Genomic DNA, 20,074 nt, shown 5'->3' with positions numbered 1-20,074 from the left:
AGTCGGCACGCGGCTTGTGCGGGTCAAGGCGCTCTCGCTCTCTCTCGTTGGATTGTGGGAGGCCCTTGAGTCCCTGGAAAAGAAAAGAGGGAAAATCAAACTGAAAACGACAAGTTTTCAACCGAGTGGAGCCGGCTGATTTTTCCCTCTTATCTTTGGCTGGCATTTGTCGGACCGGGACAGAACAGTTAACAATGCGAGGAGAAAATGTACTCCGAGGAGAGGAAAAAAAACGCGATGACTGAATGATGGTGAAAAGTTGGTGAAAGAAAAATTTAAAATTTATTGCTCTGTCCAAGGAGAACCATCCGCGGAATGACGAGAAAAGGACCAACGGTTGAGAAGTTTTTTGAGAGCTTTGGGGTTTTTTTCTTGGAAGAATTATTTTGGTCATAATTTGACAGAGCAGTGACTCGTACGAAACAAAAGTTTTTTTGGTTCATCATCTTTGCCCCGAAATGTACTTGAGTCTTTTCATCATTTTTGGCAAGAAGAAAGAGTTTTGGAAAAGTTGCTGACCGTGTTTGTTTATTTTGCTTTCTAAGGATAAAGGCAGGAATGTTTGTGTTTATGAAACACTCCTGCTTAGGTGCGCTGAACTTTATGTTAGATTGTTTCAAATCATTGTGTTCTTTGAATGTCTTGATTATTGTACATTTTCTGAAGAAAAAAAATCATTCGTACAGCGAACGGTCAAACTTGTGGTTAGTCATCGGTCTCCATGTTATTATTCCAATTATTTTTGCGTTTCTTGCTTTCGTTGTTTCTACTTGTACATCCTATCCAACAGTATGATTTCCGAATCCACCGCCGCCGCCGCCAAAGTCATTAATTTGCTGCAAATCATATTGCTGGGCTCCAAGAAATCCAGCAATTAGGTTTGCGCAGCATATTATTTATTCACTTGGCTTTTCCGTTTCCCCCCTCTGCCGAAGTTGAAACAAAAATCTCTCATTCTGCCTCGACCGGGCTGTGTGTTTTCTTTCTGTTTTGTTCCTCCGTCTAAAATATACAGGTATCGTGGTTCCGGCGGAAAGACTACCAGCTGCTGACGGTCGGCCTGTCCACGTACAGCAGCGACGACCGGTTCCTGGTGGAGCACACGCGCCACCTCGGCAACTGGGCGCTGCGGATAAAGAACGCCCGCAAGGAGGACGAAGGACTGTACGAGTGCCAAATTTCCACCCATCCGCCGCAGTCGATATTCATCGAGCTTAGAATCGTAGGTAAGGTCAACGTGGAAGGTTTCCTTTTAATGAAACTCAAGAAAGGTCTTTATTGCCAAATCTAATCATTAAATTTAAAAAGAAAAAAAAATGAGGTTATTGACAAAATCCAATCAAGTTTTATCGTAGACAACTTTACATTCGTCTTCATTATTTTGACTCAAAAGAAAATGACAATTTTTGCAGAAATTCGATAGGACACTCTGAATAGGTTTTGTCTCAAAGAGCATTTTTCCCGATGAATCTTAATTCTTATCTTAATTAAAGGCATGTTTCAATTATGCTTTTAAAAAATATTTTCATGCGTTTTTGCTAAATTGCATTATTTGACGTTCATAATAAGTAAAAAAAATCTCAGATAATCAGTTTTCTACGATTTTGCAATTTTTTATAACAATTTTTGAATTTTCATTTTTGATTTGCTGATCTATGTCAAAAGCAGTCATTTGGAATCATTAGTTTTTCCATACAAGTCTCTAAACGATTTTGGATCGTGGTGATAAAAAATCGGAATGTAAATTTTTGAAATCTTGTAATCTGAGCAGAGATTTTCAGATCAATTTGGTGTCTGCAGCACTGTTGTAAGTTATGATAAGGTTTTTTTTTATTTCCTAGTCCTTTTTTATTTTCGTTTTTATATATATATATGTTTTGGGTGACTTAACATTCCAACGCCCAAGGCTTCAAAAAAGTTGGAACGGTAACTTCAACTCAATGGTTCTCCGGCATAACTCAACCAATCAAAATGATTCTTCTTTCCAGTGATTTGTAAGAATGTCTAGATAACTCTAGAACTTTGCAGAACTTAATATGATCAAATCTGTAATTTTTGCGATCAAAAACATCGTTCCAACTTTTTTTTTCGCGTGTAAAAAAAATTCGCCAAAAATTCCGCGGAGGCAGTCGTTTAAAAAAAGGTGGAACGATGTTTTCGGTTTTTGACAGATTTACAGATTTGTTCAAATCAAGTTCTGCAAAATTTTAGGATCATCTAGACATTCTTACAAATCACTGGAAACAAGAATCGTCCCGACTGCTTGAGTTATGCCCGAGAACCAGCGAGTTGAAGTTACCGTTCCACCTTTTTGGGAGGCTTGGGCGTCCGTGTAAGTTGGACATGCGTTGGGCGTTCCAGTGTAAAAAAGATACCTTTTGAGAAACAATGCGTGATGGTACAAAATCTGATATAAGAGAAATGATTCGAAAAATAGCTTGTTTTTTTTATACAATGTACCGTTCTCAAGTTTGAGCCACTTTTGTTTTAAAATTAAAAACATTTAAGAAAAAGCACCTCTGTAAAAAATATATTTTAAAACCTTTAATTTTCTCTCCGGGTCATTGAAAATCTGGCAATTAGTTTCTGAGTTACAACTTAACAAAGAACTCGAATCGACGAAAAAGAATTTCTAAAGGACTTACGACGCATGCAACGACTTAATGACAGATAATTAGTCTGATAATTTCTATTGACAGTATATGAACCCGGGCAGACGGTAATAACAAAATTCATACCATTTCAATAACACATATTGTTAAAATAACAGAATTTGTTATGGAATCTTCTTGAAAAACCCATTTTTGCATAAGGGTTTAATAACAGTTTATGTTATCAAAACAAAATTTGTTATCGGTCTGATATTGATTGAAAGCCAAAACAACTTTGGAATAACATTTTTTGTTATGGAAGAATACCTCGAACTGTTATTGGGATGATCGGATTAGTTGTTAAAATAACAAAAAATAATAACAAAGATTTGTTCGAAGAATACCTAAAAGTGTTATTAGTCTGTTATTACAATAGCAATCCAATAACAAAAAATCATAACGACGAATGACAAATCTTGTTATAAATAACATAAAATGTTAATGGCCTAGTATTTTCAAATAACAAAAAATGTTATTCCCACGTTATTTCCGTCTGCTCGGGAAAGCGTGAAAGTTTATGTTCGTTTAAAAAGAAACAATTAAAAAAATTGCATGTTTATTAAATTCAACATTTTTTTAAAATATAATGTTAAATAAAAACAAATGGGATATTATTCGTGAACCATTTTTCTGAAAAGTCCATAGCCTATAACTTTGCCGCAGACACCAAATCGATCTGAAAATCCATTTTTTAGATTCAAAATATCATACATTAATATGGCAATTCCATTTGAAAAGAGCCTAAACCGAAAAAAAAGTTCTCCGATCGGGCACACCATTTTTCTGGGGGTTCCTTGGCCAAAATAATTAGACCCGTATTTTTTTGTTGGCCATAAGGAAGACCTATATCGTGCTAGGGTGGTTCGAAAAATGGTAATTTTCGTCATTTTTCGCAAAAAAACTTTTTTTCAAAGATCATGTATCCGCGTCATTTCTTCCGATTTTAGTTTTCTTAGACGCAAAAGAAAGGTGGTTAGTTTGGCTATATGAAAAAAAAAAAACAGTAAGAAGTTTAAAAAATCTAGCTTATCATATGAAAAAGACGGCGTTTTGACAAAAATGGTGTTTTGACCGTGTCTAGACCAAAGAGCCTATGTCTGAAGATATGTTTATCGGATTCCTTGAAAAATTACACATAACATATCGAAAAAATTGGCGATGTCATCCCTTACGTTTCCGAGATATGATTTTTTGAAAATAAAAACTGAGTTTTTCGACTTCTTCGTCACTGATTTTTTTCGGTTTAGGGTCTTTTTCAAATGGAATTGCTGAATATATCCGTACTGTATGACCACGATCAGCCATCAAAAATTTTATGAAAACTTGTATAAAAATATGCAAAATGACTTTTCTGGCGATGGAAATGCATGGACAACGTTTTATAAATATCAGTTTTTATAGTTTTTTAACATAATCAAAATGAGTGAAATTGAAAATTTAACGCAAAGCTATTAAATTAAATTAACGGTAAAGATAGATTAAAGTTAGCGTTTGAAAAACTCCTAAAATATCAAAGCGATTATTTGTTTCAAATTATTGAAAGTTATGGAACTTTTGTGTCGATATTAGGGTTCCCACAAAAAGTGATGTCATGGTTCTTAGGTAGAGTTTTTGAGTAATTTTAAGCATCTGCGCTAGTTAATGTTTGATAAAAATAAAATAAAATAACTTTACTAGCTAAATATTTTTGAGAACCAAGCTTGTCGTCTTTGAACAATTAGACAAAGTCATAGATGAAGTTTTAAGCCTTTGAAATCTAGCTTTTGGGAATTTTTCAATAGAAATAGCTAATAATACTCAATAAAATGATTAAAGCAATATTGCTTTTTTAGATTTTCACACTTTTCGAAGAAAAACAAGTTTTTCCAAAATTAATGACAAAATTTTGTCGATTTTCTTTCTTTCAATTATAAAACTTTTCCCTTTATTGAAAATTTATTTTCTTTACGACGATTTGGAACGAGGAATTTTCTCACAAATTCATTTTATTTCGAACTGGGCATTTTCAATTATTTTTGTTTTTTAGAGACTGTTTCTCCCTTGGGATCAAAATTTTCCTTTTTCTGTTTGATTTTTATAGGAAAAGAATCAGCTCAGTTTGAACCCTCTGTAGTGCCATAATAAAGTCACCAACAAGGCCCTCAATTTATCTTGTCCCAATCGATAGATCGAACACTCAGCGGTAGGCTGAAAACATGTAATTTATATGATAATATCGGATGAATTATCAGTGCCACCGGTTGGCGTTGAGGCAAAGTTCATCTTCGGCAGGCTCAATTTTTATCACCCAAGGTGGAATATTTTCCTTGCCTTGCCTCAGCCATCTCGGAAATGCCACCCGAAAATTCCACCATCTTGTTCGTGTTGAATGACTATGTTTCTGCATTTTTTTCTTCTTCCGTTTTTTCCTGCCATTTCCCGGATGTTTTCTCCAAACAGAGGCAGCGGCAGAAATTCTGGAAGCACCTGATTTACATATAGACGAGGGTTCGACACTGCGGCTGGAATGCAAACTGAAACGTGCCACCGAAAGTCCGCTGTATGTCTTTTGGTAAGATGAAGAAAGGAAAAACTCTAAAGTAGCGTGACTTTTGAAATTCGATTTTTCTTCTTCTTCTTCTTTTGCTTCTTGAACGTTGATCTATTTCTAGGTACCACGAGGACCGAATGGTGAACTACGACCAAGAGGACGGCATTTCGGTGTCGACGAACAAGCTGACCTCGAGCGTACTGACGGTGAGGAACGCCACGGCCAGACACGGAGGCAACTACACGTGTGCCCCGGCCAACGCCAGACAATCGAGTGTCTACGTACACGTGCTCAAAGGTACATGATACATTTCCACCAAATTGACTGCAATAAACAATATACTGCTGGTGGGGCTGGTGGCTCCAGAGAGGATCTCCTGGCGGGTAGTGGAACTATAAATTCTGACATTAGTGACACACACACATAGACATACTCTCTCGTTGAACTGCAATGCATCATTATCGGACATGCCTGAAAAACGAGCGAATGCTCTGGTGAAAAAAAAATCGCTCATATGTTCACATTTTTGGCAGGACAAAATTGAAAGAATTTCCTGTGCAACATTATACAACATATTTCAACCGAAGCAGTGTAGAAATCATTTCCTCGCGGGAAATGCTATCGTTGCTTCTTTCTTTCTGTTCACTCAGCCCAAATGTCCACTTAAATGGACTTTTGAAAGTTCACATGGTGTCTCTACGCCCACGATAGCATTTTAAAAGGAAGCAGAAATTTAATTTCCTCACATGGCGTTCATTTATCAACCAGTAAATGTTCCATTTTTGTACTCCGTTTCACACGCTCGAGGGTGCCAGCGATGTTTATAACGTGGCAGGATATCAAGGAAACGAAAGATAAATTGTCGCTGTAAATTTCGTACCAGCTATAAACTAACTATTAACTGCGGTTGGAGACGGTGTGTACAAGAAAAAATAACACATCAAAAGTTCCAATGCAACCTAATTTTATGTGCTTCACTTCAACAAAATAAATTCCTCTCAACTCATGAAACCTTTCTTACCTGGCATACGTCTACATAAAGTAAAAAAACGTTACAACACCCACTCGCAAGTGCAGTTTAAAAGAAACCGAATCTGGTTCATACAGCCAACCAAAGTTTCACATTACGAGAGCAAACAACAACACCAACTTGGAGTCTGAAAGCCCTCCGCTGCTGCTCACGGTACATCCCGAGCATGGGTAAATAATAAGGGAAATGCGTAATAATACCTTTCTCTGGTATCAATACCAAATTTTGGTATTCCTGGACCCTTTAAAATTTGTCTTAAGGATTATGCAAGAGCAAAATGTGGTATCATACCAATTTAAGGTATTGTTTTGATATTGCAAAATTGCAGAATTTGTCAATGATCGAACACCACATTTTGGTATTCTTTTGGTATTACTGTATTTTATCAAATTCCTCTGCAACTATGGGAAAATTTTGACAAATTTTGACAAAATAATTAATTTTGCGCTATAATGATGTCTCAAAGCGAATGCTTTCATTCAAAACCGGAAATTTCAAACTTTATTTTAAACATTTTTGATATACCCCCTATAGAAATGACTTGAAATTGTGGAAAATTTTCTAAGTCAGGATGGCACATTTTGGTATTATTTTGGTATTTAAGTGTTTTATCAAATTCCTCTGAAACTATGGGAAAATTTTGACCAATTTTGACAAAATAATTAATTTTGCGCTAAAATGATGTCTCAAAGCGAATGCTTTCATTCAAAACCGGAAATTTCAAACTTGATTTTAAACATTTTTGATATACCCCCTACAGAAATGACTTGAAATTGTGGAAAATTTTCTAAGTCAGGATGGCACATTTTGGTATTATTTGAATATTGAAAGGTTTCATCAATTTTCTCTGAAACTATGGGAAATTTGTTAAAAAAATTTACGAGTTAATTAATTTTGCGCTACAATGACTTGAAACCCAAAAATGTTAAAGATGATTTTAAAAATTAGTGTGATAAACCCACTAATATTTTTTTCAAAAACGTTGAAATATCTCTAAGTCGGGATAACCAAATACTTTGAAAACCGAGTCAATCGACAGATTAATGAATTTTGGTGAATTTCAATTCAGTTTCATTTTAATAATACTCATTTTTCAATCTTGTTATTTTTCAGAAGCTTCAAGAACTTCAAGCACAGGCCGTTCATTAATGACAAATGCATTCGGTGTGGTGAAGAATATCACTAATAACAACATGGAATCATCAGGTGAGTAGAATTGGCTGTTGCATATGAATAATTTCCGTTTTTTCACTAACTGCAACTGCTGCACTAAAAATGGTATGAAAATACCAAATTTTGGTATTACTTGTTCAAATACCAGCGACCATAATGTGCTCTTGGTTGCCCAGTAATAGATGGTAAAATACCATGAAATCATACCAAAATCTTGTATGTGTAAGGCAATGTTCAAAAATCCAGAAGACCTCAACTTGGTATTTAAATGGTTTTATTTTGAGGTATTATTTTACCCTTGGAATAACATGGTTTGGTATTGTTGTGCCCTTACACATACAAGATTTTGGTATGATTTCATGGTATTTTACCATCTATTACTGGGCAACCAAGGGCACATTTTGGTCGCTGTTATTTGCCCAAGTAATACCAAAATTTGGTATTCCCGTGTTATTTACCCCTGCTCGGGATGTTACAAACTTTGCGTGTATGTGGGTTAGCGTGGTTCACGTTTCTATGAAAAAGACAAAAGTTGTTATTTTGTCTTGCATCAACCGGAATTTCGTTCTTTTATGTCCCCAGAAGCACTCCTGAAAATTTGAGCCCATTTGGTAAGGTCTAGGAGCTCCAGTTTTAATTTGAAATTTATATGGGATTTTGATTTATTTTCCATGGGAAACTATCTTTTTTTACACTGTATAAGGATTTTTTTTCATAAATCGATGAAATGACTTGATTCTTATAGTAGGAGATAGGTTTTGAACTGGGGAACAACTTTGTAGAACATACCAACAAGCTAGGAAGTGACCCTTTAAAGATACAGATACTTTTAGATGGTGGCTGGCCCCTTCAAAAGCCACCATCTAAAAGTATCTGTATCTTTAAAGGGTCACTTCCTAGCTTGTTGGTATGTTCTACAAAGTTGTTCCCCAGTTCAAAACCTATCTCCTACTATAAGAATCAAGTCATTTCATCGATTTATAAAAAAAATCCTAATACAATGTAAAAAAGATAGTTTCCCATGGAAAATAAATCAAAATCCCATATAAATTTCAAATTAAAACTGGAGCTCCAAATGGGCTCAAATTTTCAGGAGTGCTTCTGGGGACATAAGAGAACGAAATTCCGGTTGATGCAAGACAAAATAACAACTTTTGTCTTTTTCATAGAAACGTGAACCACGCTAATGTGGGTTCGGTGGGTGGCAACACCCACTTCTTCCGCGCACAATGGCATGACTATCGTAGCTTTTGTTGTAGGAACAAAAGTGCTTCCTGCTTAGTGATTCTGGCTTTTCGGGCTCACGTAACCCGGATACTTGAAACAGTTCTTGAGCTTGTCAAAACTAGTACATTATAGTGTCGTTTGAAGCTGACAATATAATCAAATAACTAAATTGATACAAAAAGAATTTACGCTTTAATTTTTTTCTTTTCTTATGTAGTTTTTTTTCCTTCCACATAACAATACAATTGATTTATTTAAATTTAAGTGTATTTCAAATCAGGGGTGCTCAAATTAGGTCGCGGGCCAAATTTTAAAAAAAGATGATTAAAAAAAATGAAATTACATTATTCTTATTTTAAAAACTAATCTATCAGTTGAGTTTTTTTTTCTGTTATTTTTACATAACATTAATAACATTTTCGTTAGTAGCATATTCGTTAAAAACAATTCCGTTAAAAAAATAGAAAACACGAAATGGTAGATTCCTATCAGTATTGTTTATTTAATTGTTTAAGATATTTGAAAAAGTTTATTTAGTTGAATGTATTTGTGTTTTCATAAAATTTTAAAGGATTTTTTTTTATAATTCGAAAATGGTGAAATGTAATCTGAACAATTTTCTTAAAAGGTGTAATTTTATTTTTAAATTAAGTGTAACTAACTTCGTTGTTAGCTAGAAATCCAACATTTCAATGGAAAAAAATGTTAAAAATAAAGTAAAGTTGATTTGCAATCTTTATATGCAAAACATTTAAGATTCGACGTAAAAAACATTTGAGCGAAAAACACTTACATCATTTTCAATGGAGCACTTCCATTCGAGCAGTTTTTGCTGTTTTCTACAATGTATTTCTTATGGGAGAACTGTCATTTCTACTACTCGAATCCAGTGCTCCATTGATTTCAGCTGATTGCACTTAAATTTCGATTGATATTTTGAAGTATTTTGAAAAAAGGGGAGGTTTGGTCGACAAAAGCTTTGTAAAATATTCGCAACAACCTTATTCCTCCGGTTTTAATATTTTGTCTGCCTGAATAAGATTATAGTCAATCAGATTCGTCATCTAGCCATCATGAGGTTGAAACCCGAGGGAAGTTTGATGGTCCGGTCCATAAAAATGGTCATTATGACTTTCAAATTAATATGGAATACTAATATTTTTTTGCAATTATTACAGATTTCTACCTAGCCAACTTTTGATAAACATTTCCAAAAATGTTTGATGCAAGTTTTGACGATATTAAGTTGTGTAACTCACATTGAAACGTGTAACATTGTTTTATTTATTAAGATTTTTGGACAAAATATTTTTTTTTCGTTGAATGGGATCAATCTTTTAATAAATCGTTAGTTTTTGTTTGACAAAAAATTAAAAAAATATCGCCATGTATTTTTTTAATACCCACAATTTTGGAAAAAATATGAAATCACTATACAAGTGTTCCACTGACCATTTTACATAATCATTCAAAATGGGTCCGCGTGCCACAAAAAAAACACCTCGCGGGCCTTACTTTGGTCAGCCGTGATTGAAATGCTACAAATAAACACATAACATTTTAGCTATCAACCAGCCTTATTCAATTTCTTAAGCCTTTTTCAATTGTTCGTCTCAAAATTAAAAAAATGAAAGTATTATTATCGAAAAGATCAAACAATCATTTTTTTTACTTTGTAATTGCGATTAACAGTTACTGCGATATCGGCATTTGAATTTTGAGTTGTATTTCGGTGACAACTACATCACCTATTTTTTCCTGTTGCATTTTCTTCTTTTAGCTGTTAATTACAAGTTTTCTGACTAATTACTAGAAATTCTTTTAAAATTTTCAAAACTTTTTTTTTGCTAGATTTTGACGACACCTGGCATTTTTTTTAGAAAATGGCATTGTTTTCGAAAAAAAACAAACTATTTGTGGATTTACGTCTAAAATGGCACACTTAAACTTGTACTTTTTGTATTTTTATATATTTTTTGTCTGTTGTTTAATTTTTGCGTTTGCGTAGAAGTTTTTTCAATGTTTTTTATGAGGTTTATGATAATGACATTACTCCAAAATCAGGATTCTATTTTATTTCATATTCAACTCTCTAACGCCCGTTGTAGCCCCAGTGTTCCATAACATTTTTAATGTCAAACTGTAATTCCTCGAAAACTATCAAATTGAATTATTTGTTCTTGGAAAATGCTATTTCAAACATTTGATCAAAAGAATTCAATTTTCATCTTATATTGTCAAGTAAGTAATACATGGTAAACAAAAAAATAAGCTTATCTCGATTTTTTTCTTGGCAGGAAGGGGATAATACTTATTTTTTCTATCATCAATTATTCAAAAAGCTCACCAAAAAGAAATAGTTTATTTTGATGCCATAAAAACTAAATTTCTGTTTTCAACAAGTAATCAAGGAGTATTACCACTTAAGATTATTTAAAATAAAATTTAACTTGAAATTTTCAGAAAAACAAATTAGTTCAATAAGACAGTAAGTAAGTTTGATTGAATACAAATAAGTGTTATTATTTTAAAATTCTTTTCTCAATACAGTTTCATTATTATGGGTACAGAATATAAAGAATGCCGATAATTCCGCATTAATTTCGAGAATTCCCGGAAAATGGGAAATATCAAACTAATATTTTTTAGATTTTGTTTCTTAATTGTCCTTACTTATACCTTCAACTTTGCCGAAATCACCGTAATTCATCAGAAATACCGTTAAAGATTCTAAAATATTTAGATACCATTTCCAATTCTGTATGGATATCAGTTAAATTTGTATGGAAACTTGTATGAACGATCCGTTGACGCCATTCGGCTTCTTTGGTCGTAGGAATGTATCTTACAAAGTGTAAGGTAAGTCGAAAACTACAAGACAAGAGTCAACACTGACCTACAAAAATTGACAAAAATGACAGCACATGCTGAATTCGAGAGGAATATTGAACTTTAGTGTCCCCAGAAACACGAACTTTGATTTTTGATTTTTTTTAATAATTAGACAAGGTTGAATGATTTTTCTCCAATGTATAATTGGGGTGGCTCTTTCGCTCATGCACATATAATCCAAAAATTGCATGCAATGTTTAGGAGAAGTGAATCACACTAATTCTCCATACAAACATTGGAGAAAAACCTTTAGGCCTTGTTTAAATATTTTTGAAAATCAAAAGGGGAAGTGTTTCTGGCTACCTTGAGTTGAGCCTACGATAATGTTCCGATCACCACCAAAATAAAAAAAAAAATTAGGCACTTGCCTAATCAAGGTTTTTTTTTTCGGATTGAAACTTTCCAAAAGACTTCAAATCATTTGATAAAAATAATGCAGTTATTTTTGTATAAATTTCAATATCTTAAATCAGAAATATTCAACTAATACTAGTTTATAAAATTATTATCTAAGGGTTACGAAACATTGTTTCGTCATCTTTGACGTCACATACAGCAAAGAATATTCGACAACTGGCTTCATTTTCCTGTTCTAGTGCGGCACAACTTTCGTTAGTATATGAATGCTTAATGCATTTTCGTTGCTCGTAGCACTACAGCTGGAGCGTTCTTGAAAACTTAAGCCCTCCGTTGTGAGTAGTGTTATTGTGTGGTTAATTTAAGGGCTTTCCACCCACGGTTGGCTGAATGAAACCTGCTAAGCGGTTGATAAAGCTGCAAGCTGAAAAGGGGAATAATTCATTGAAAGCATTGTTGTTGTTTTCGCCTACATAAAATTTATCGAAAAAGTCCAGCTGGATATTCGGAAATAGTGTGTCGAAATATTGACAGCAGATTTTAATTTGAGTGGCAGCTTAAAAATGTTGATATTCTTGTCAGTTAATTTAAAAAAAAAACAATAAGCTTATTTTATTCCAAATTTGCGATCAGATTCATCACTGGTCATCAAAAATTAAGCTCGTGCCCGTCCAATTTCCCTCAATCATACGCCAGCAAGGACTTTCTCAACCGTCAGTTGAGAACTGGCAGTCAGCAGTGAAAGCAGCAATGTAAACCGTAAGAAGCAAGAGAGCAAGATAAATCGTCCTCAAAGCTCGATCACGTGCAGCAGACGTGAGCTGAACGTTAGAAAGGCAAATTCCTTGTGGAGCTCGAGCTTTCAAGCATTCTCCGCTTGCAGTTTGTTGGATTTTACACGGCGGTTGAAGCTTCAACAAAATTGAGTTCTCAGACTTGTTTCTCAACTTCGTTCACCCATTTTTTTTTCTCTCCTCCTTGCTAGTTACCCACTTGTGTCTTACTTCTTGATGCCACCACCGTCGTCGTCCTCATAGCAGGGAAAATTATGCTGGCGGTGGAAAGCCACGAAACCTAATTTATTGGTGCAAAATTGCACTGCGGATGTAAATTTGATTCGTGAGGTTTTACTTTATAACAAGTTTTTCTTCTTCGTTCTGGGTGGGGGAAAATCGGCAATGATTGGCTGGGTTACACGAGGACGAGTGAGGAGGAGGGCTGCGAAAGTGGGATCGATTGCTTGTGGAATGCCAATTGAATGATTGGAAATGGTTTGAAGGAGTTGAATAATTTCGCTTACTACTCATTACTTTTTTTTTGTTGTTGTTGCTTGAACTCAGCTTTTCTAAACTAGAGATTTCATTTTCGTAATCTGCTGATAACATCCGAAAGAGGCAAAACTTTTCTCATCAATCCTTTTCCTTCGTCAGGCAAAAATGAACCAGCAAATTTTGCCCTTTCTGGCGGTCAACTGCCGGTGGTGGCAGGAAAAGCCCCAAGGCCATCATTGCACCACCATTGCACAGCTGGAAGTCTCCCCCTCTCCCCGTTTGACATTTCCCGAGACCGTATGATCCAATTAGATTTATTACATGTGCAATAACTTTTCCGTCGCTTTTTGTTGCAACTTTTCCCCAGCATTGGCAGAAAAACTCCAAGACCACACTCTCTCGAGCAGGGGCTAGACTGCCCACCAGAAAAGCTCATATAAAAGTCAGCAGCAGTTTTCGGGCCAAATGCATCCCCGTGGTACGGCCTCTCTCGGCCGGAAGGCCAGTTTGGGAGCCCGCAAAATTTGGTTCTATTTATGCGATAGAGCCCTTTCAACGACGCCCTTTCCCGAGAGCCTGGCTAAAGATGACCATCGTTGGTGCTCCGGGACGGCGACTGTGGCTTATGTTTATGGGAAGCTTTTTCTCGGATGCAAAACTCGGACGCTTTCAGAAATTTAGGAACCCGGGCTTTAACGATTGCCACCGTGGTGGGTATTTATGAAACTTTATTACTCGTCTCTGGTATCGCATTTCGCCCAGTGCTGCTGCTGCTGGAAGCCACTTTGTGCAGCAAACGTAACCATTGTCGTCTCACAAGCGATGATATATTTCAGTTTTATGCTGGTGATTTGTTCAGTATTCTACACTCGTGTGTAGCCCCACGAGCGATAACTGCTAGCCGAGTTTATGTTGGTTGGGTGGCAAAAAATAAACCCACTTGGGACACACTTTAAAAGAACGTGAACCTTAAGTGAATTCCATCCAAACCACCTGGGATGACATTTGCACGGGCTGATCGCCTTACAAAAGAAAGCAACTCAACACGCTAGCATTTTATTTTCATGGCAAAATAACAATTCCAGTGAAATCAAGCTCAACCTACGCCAACATTGAATATGGCGTTGGGAAAAGACCAAGAAAGCGATTCGATCTGATTAAAATGGCACCACATTTATCCACTTGCTTTTCTCTTTATCAGAGGGAAATTCCTATGAGAAATCAATGGTGTCGAACGTGGCTTTTCAAGATGTTTCTTGTTATTTTTTAAAGTGCAGCGGTTCTCCAACTTTGGATAGCTGGTGGTATTTCTTTTTTTTCTGCTTACCTAATATTTATTCAAATCGATATATTCGATATTCCGTATATATTTTAATTGGCACAAAAAACACAAATCATCCACTTGAACGACCCCCCCTCCCCCTCCCCTTTGTGTTTACTTATTCTGGAGTTTTTTTTTTTGAAAAGGTCCAATAAACCAAATTTTGAATTTTTGCTTTTTGGCTGTTTTTTAATACCCCTGACTCAAGGCGGTTTCAAAAAAAAATCAAATCAAATTATTCGCTCTACAGCATTGCCTTGGCGTTCTCGATTACGAGATTCCTACTCGAAACTAAGTGTCCGAAGGTTTGATTGTTGAGGCAATTGCAAACCTCTTTTTACACCTTAGCTTCCATCCACCCCGGGATTCGAACTGACGACCTTTGGATTGTTAGTCCAACTGCCTACCAGCGACTCCACCGAGACAGGGCGGTTTCAAAAACACCCAAAAAGCAAAAACTGGAAATTTGGTTTATTGGACCTTTTCAAAAAAAAAAACTCCAGTTATCTTTTTTGAAAAAGCAGAAACTTTCACAAAAAGTTTATTTTTACATTAAAACTCGAAATAAATTAATTTTCAAGATAACTTGAGTAAAATAGGGCTATGAAAAGATGGCGCTGAAAAAAAAACATTTTTAAAGAATTTTTAGCATAAAAAGGCTCTTTCTTCTATCTCAGCCACCAACAGCTCAGTTGTAAGTAAAACCTATACCTTTCTTTAGTAAGAAAGGCAAAAAGTAAATCGTTCTAAAAATTGATCGGGATTGCTGATAGATGTCGAATTTGTTTCAGATTCTCACTCATGGTCTATGAATGTAGTAAGAAATTTCGAATAAAATCAGAAATGAAAAATGTTGGCGAAGGTCACCAGGTGAACTTTTACCTTTTTTCAGGAATTTTTTTTCTTATGGTAGGTTAATCAAACGGCTCTAACTACAGAACCATATTATGAATCTGGATGAAAATTTGGTAGGTTGTAGAGGTCAAAAAGCGCAATTTTCGAGATAAATAAAAGATATTAAAATGAAAAAATGACCATATTTTCATTTGAAAACTGTGTATTTTGTTGAAAAGTCTGCCGCATCCGAAAACAGATGGATATTCCGAAATTTGCGCGACAACTCGCCCAGGTTCAGCACACTAGCTTTTATCTGCATTCAGAAGAATCGAAATCGGATTCAGAGGAGCTGAGAACGACGCGACACAAAATTTGGCAAAATTTTACCACATACGAACATCACTCGATTTCCACGGAATTTATTTTCTCAAAATTCGAGGGTTGGAGATAGACGAATTCTGTCAAGATGAATCGATAGAGCGTTGAAAATCAATGCAGTGTGATTTTTGACGGTTTTTCGAATTAAAATTCATGCTGAATCGACATATTTACGAAGATGGAAATGACGTCCAGCCTTAAAGTAAAACCTATACCTTTCTTTAGTAAGAAAGGCAATAGTAAGAAAGGCAAAAAACATTTTTGTTATCAAAATTTCAAATTGCTGGGCAATCAATTTTAAATGCATGTTAAGAATCATGTTAAGCATGCTTGGGTTTATCCAAATATCTGTGAATTTAGAATGTTCAAATCCACAAAAAGTTTTGTTTTTCGCAAGCATTTTTTTTGTCAAATCTAAAATTTTTGAACACTAACGATTTGAGGAAAGCCTTTGAAAAACAGTTTTCACTTATGTTCGAAAGATTGAAAATTTTTTGGTTCTTCTAAGAAAACACGTCATTATACATTTTTAAGTTATTAGCATAGAAAAATCAGATTTTTTTCAACATGAATCGTACATTTAACCCCTGACTGCCACAGCCAACAAGAAGCAGAAAGGTTCAAGGAGTTGTATAAATACGACGAGTGCTGAAAAAATCAAGTTTTGCACCGAATTGTTTACAACCTTTTTTGCAAGTCCGAAAAAAACCTATTAGAATGTAATTTTACGTTCAAGATTGAATCTTCTGTCATATGAAAAGTGAAAAGAATGCAAGGAGTTTATTTTCGGTTTTTATTCAATATCTTAGGATTGAAATCAAATTTTGGGGATCTGTAAAGATAGAAAGGTGAGGCATTGTGAGTTGCCCAAAATGTCGCTCCTAACTAAATTTGGTCAAAGTTAGTAGGACAGAGACAATTTGTAAATATGACATTGTTGTTTACAAAAAAATGGAGGATGGCATTTACCTCTCTAAGATGGATTTAGCAACGTTTTTTTTGCAGTACTCGACATATTCTGAGTCTTTTTTAAATTGGTTTTAAAATTGTTTAAGATTTAAAAAAATGGATTTGCTTTTTTAAGATAAAAATCAGGTTGAAAAATCGAAAACGATTAGTTTTGAGATTTTAGACCCTTAAGAAGCGGGTTTTGATTTGCTACATTCATAAACAAATGTTTACCGGTGCAGATTTGCTTTGAGGTGGTCCTGGGTGAAAACCGCTGTCCAAAAACTCAAGCTTCTGGTTTTACTTTAGAGACCATCATTTTTGTGCTGAAGTGAAACTTATTCCTTAAATCGATAAGTTGTACAAGGTCACTTCCTTTAGCACACACAACCGCTAACCAGGTTTCCCTTCTGGTAGGTCGAGTATAGTATCTTCCCAACATCGACTCCAAAAACGCTCGCACGACCCAGGAAGCAAAAAACTTCAAACTGTCACACCGTTTTCCCCTCCATAAGTCGTGCGTTACGTGTCACGTAGAGGTTCTCTGTGTGTGTGTGTGTTTGGGAAGCAAGTTTTTTTATGGGTTGACTTGTTTACGATATACGCAACGTGAGAAGGACGACCCCTCCATCAGTCAATTCGATTCCCTTTTTTTTCTGCCGCCGTTCCTCGTACGACCAAATTCAATTTATTCGACTTTACCTGTCAACACCTTCACGCCACCATCATCGTTCTGTTAGTGTGTGGGTGTGGGTGTGTCGATTGGGTCCTCGTTGGAAATCTTGGTGAGCAAAGTTTTCCTTTCGAATATATATTGAAATCAATCTCCATTAATGGTTGTTTACGTTTCATTCTCGAACTTTTCCGAACTACTGATGACTGCGGGTTTTTGCCCGAGTTAGGGGTGTTGTTTTTCTTGCCTTCTTTTTTTACGATTGTGCAGCTGATGCGGTACGACAAAGATTCGATTTCTATCTGCTTTGAGAGAAACACATTTGCACATTTTGTACCCTTAGGTAAACCAGAGCTTCTTTAGTATAGTGCAGATCACTGTCAATAGCAGAACTGCTTGAAGCAATGTATGTTAAACCGATACAGTTGAGTCCTTTTTTTCAAGAAAAATAAACAAACTACTAAAAAATCTCATTTCTTGATCAAACAAATTGCAATCGTTCGTTGCAGATGATTTGCAATCAGTTTGACAATTCAATGTAAATGATTCTATTTGTGAAACTACTTTGCTCCGTAACCAGTAAACCGACCTACACAAACTTTATTTTTCCGCATCACCCGTTACTTGGAAAACACACTCGCATGGCCTGTTTTCCTGCCATCAAGAAATGCTACAGTTCGATATTGCCTCAATCTATTTGCTCTGACACCTTTCGAAGTCGTGTGCTTGAGTGCATCCGGTAGGAGCTGTAAGATTTTCTATTTTTGCTCGGAATTCTGGTGTCTCTGTTCTTGGGTTGCATTTGCCTGCCGGGCTTGAAATGTATCATGCACACACATGCGTTTGATCTTGTTTAATGCATTATTAAAGCTAGGTTTCACGTAAATGTTGCCTGAATCGATACTAATGGATGATTTTCGCTCTTAAGAATTTTTTTTTTCGTTCGTAAAAATTGAGCAATTTTCTTAGAATTATCAAATTTATTCATTTCAATGTTGATTTTTTCCATATTCCGTTTATTTTTGGAACAATTTGAATTTTCATATCAAGCCAATGTTTGACCATTAGTTATAAAAATAAATTTTAAAATTAAGCAGCATTTTAGGAGTGTTTAATTTTTATTCAAAGATAAATTGCTCAATAGAGCTACTGAGGTGTCAGAACATTAAAAATAAACCAGACAATGATACAAAATAAATGTCTTACAAAAAATACTTTCTGAAACAAAAAACATCGATAAGACCACCATATCAATTCAAAATATTTCTTTTTTCTACAAAGGTTCCATGAAACTGTACACAACATCGCTTTGCTTAACTTAACATGTCTTTAACTTGCAAAAAAAATAACTTATTTCAAAATCAATTTGGTTTTAAGCACCTTTGAATTGGATTATATTTATGTATTTTGATTTAGTTCAAACTTTCCCTCTGATCAACGAAGCTATTTTGTATTATTGGTTCAAACATTCACCAAAGATTCCATGCACTTTTGGCAGATTTCCATGCAAAAATGCTACTCAAATATTTGAAAATCTTTTGCTTTAGCTTTTTTGTGATATTCGATTCACTTTTAGAGCTCTAAAAAACGAACATTTAAATTTTGTTACTGTCAATTTGGACTTAAGGGTCAAAAGTTACAGCCATATTAAGGTAAAAAAGATGCGAATTGAAAACTTAAATATCTCGAAAAGGCGCATACCAAATTTTTAGCACCAGATTGCATTTGAAAGAGGAGATCTAGCACTACAAACGCTGAAAAATCTTAGAGGTGTTTTTCTTTAAACTCGAGATATCTTCATTTGAAAAAGTCCAATTTTCAAGAGAAAACCATATGGGACCATCCCAGCGAAATTCAAAAATTGTCCAGATATATGTTTTTTTTTTCGTGTAATTTTGCCCGCTAAATCTGAATCAATTCTCAGAATTGAGCCAAAGTATCGAAAACTCGATTTTTGTACATAGTTTGGGTTTAAATGATAATTTTATTTTCTTGTTACTTTTATTCGATGTAGGTATTTCAGCAACCAGAGGTGCAATATTCAATATCTCTTGGGAAATTTTCATTTGAAATTTTCTGAACATTTCGAAAAAAAAAATTTTTGAAGAATAGATAATCACGGAAACTATTTAAAAAAAATTGACTATCAGATTTTTTCAGTCAAAATTTATTTTTAAGAGGCTTTATTCTAAAAACAATTTATTTTATCAAAAAATCTGAAATTTTTTTCGATTGGAAGTTATATTTTTCCTTGAAAGTTTAAGTCAAAAATTTATATTTTTTCAAAAAATATAATTAATTTAAAAACAATCACGGTTCAGAGAAAACCATTTTTTTTTTACTTAAAAGTTGCGGTTTTATGTTTTCTAAAACATATCAATAAATTCAAAAAAAAATAAGAAATACGGTTTTCAAAAATTTAATTGTTTTGAAAAATAATTGATTTGAAAATCGTCAAAAAAAGAACTGGCTACCTATTTTGTTAAAAAACCCCATACCTACAATTTTTTTGTTCAAAAAACTGATTTTTGAAAGTTTGTTCAGATGTTTTTTATAAACACGCACATTACGAGATAAAATTTTTGACAAAGTTGCTTGAATTGGCAAGCCCAGGAACTTACTAGAAGTCGAAAAAAAATCCCAGAAATATTTTTGTAAGGTAAGATTTTCAAAATCACCCTAATCGTGAAACACCCTAATTTTCAACCAAACCAAAAGCTGCCCCTTTCCATTTGCAACAAATCTTCTGAAGACAACAAAGCTCCAAAACGTCACCATTTTTTCTG

At 34.7% G+C, this 20,074-nt stretch overlaps 1 protein-coding gene across 1 annotated transcript in view; it reads left to right on the top strand.

Annotated features, from left to right (window-relative positions):
* Positions 1-20,074, top strand: part of LOC120425686 (neural cell adhesion molecule 2-like) — a 109,874-nt gene that overhangs the window by 69,309 nt on the left and 20,491 nt on the right. The window contains exons 3-5 of the mRNA XM_039590269.2: positions 1,016-1,226; positions 5,091-5,202; positions 5,303-5,478. Coding sequence (XP_039446203.1) covers positions 1,016-1,226; positions 5,091-5,202; positions 5,303-5,478 — 499 coding nt within the window. The remainder of the gene's footprint in view (positions 1-1,015; positions 1,227-5,090; positions 5,203-5,302; positions 5,479-20,074) is intronic.

Source organism: Culex pipiens, chromosome 3, assembly GCF_016801865.2.
Source record: "Culex pipiens pallens isolate TS chromosome 3, TS_CPP_V2, whole genome shotgun sequence".
Classification (NCBI taxonomy): Eukaryota; Metazoa; Arthropoda; class Insecta; order Diptera; family Culicidae; genus Culex; species Culex pipiens.
Note: the sequence above shows the minus strand (reverse complement) of the source record. Positions and strands in the feature narration are given on the sequence as shown.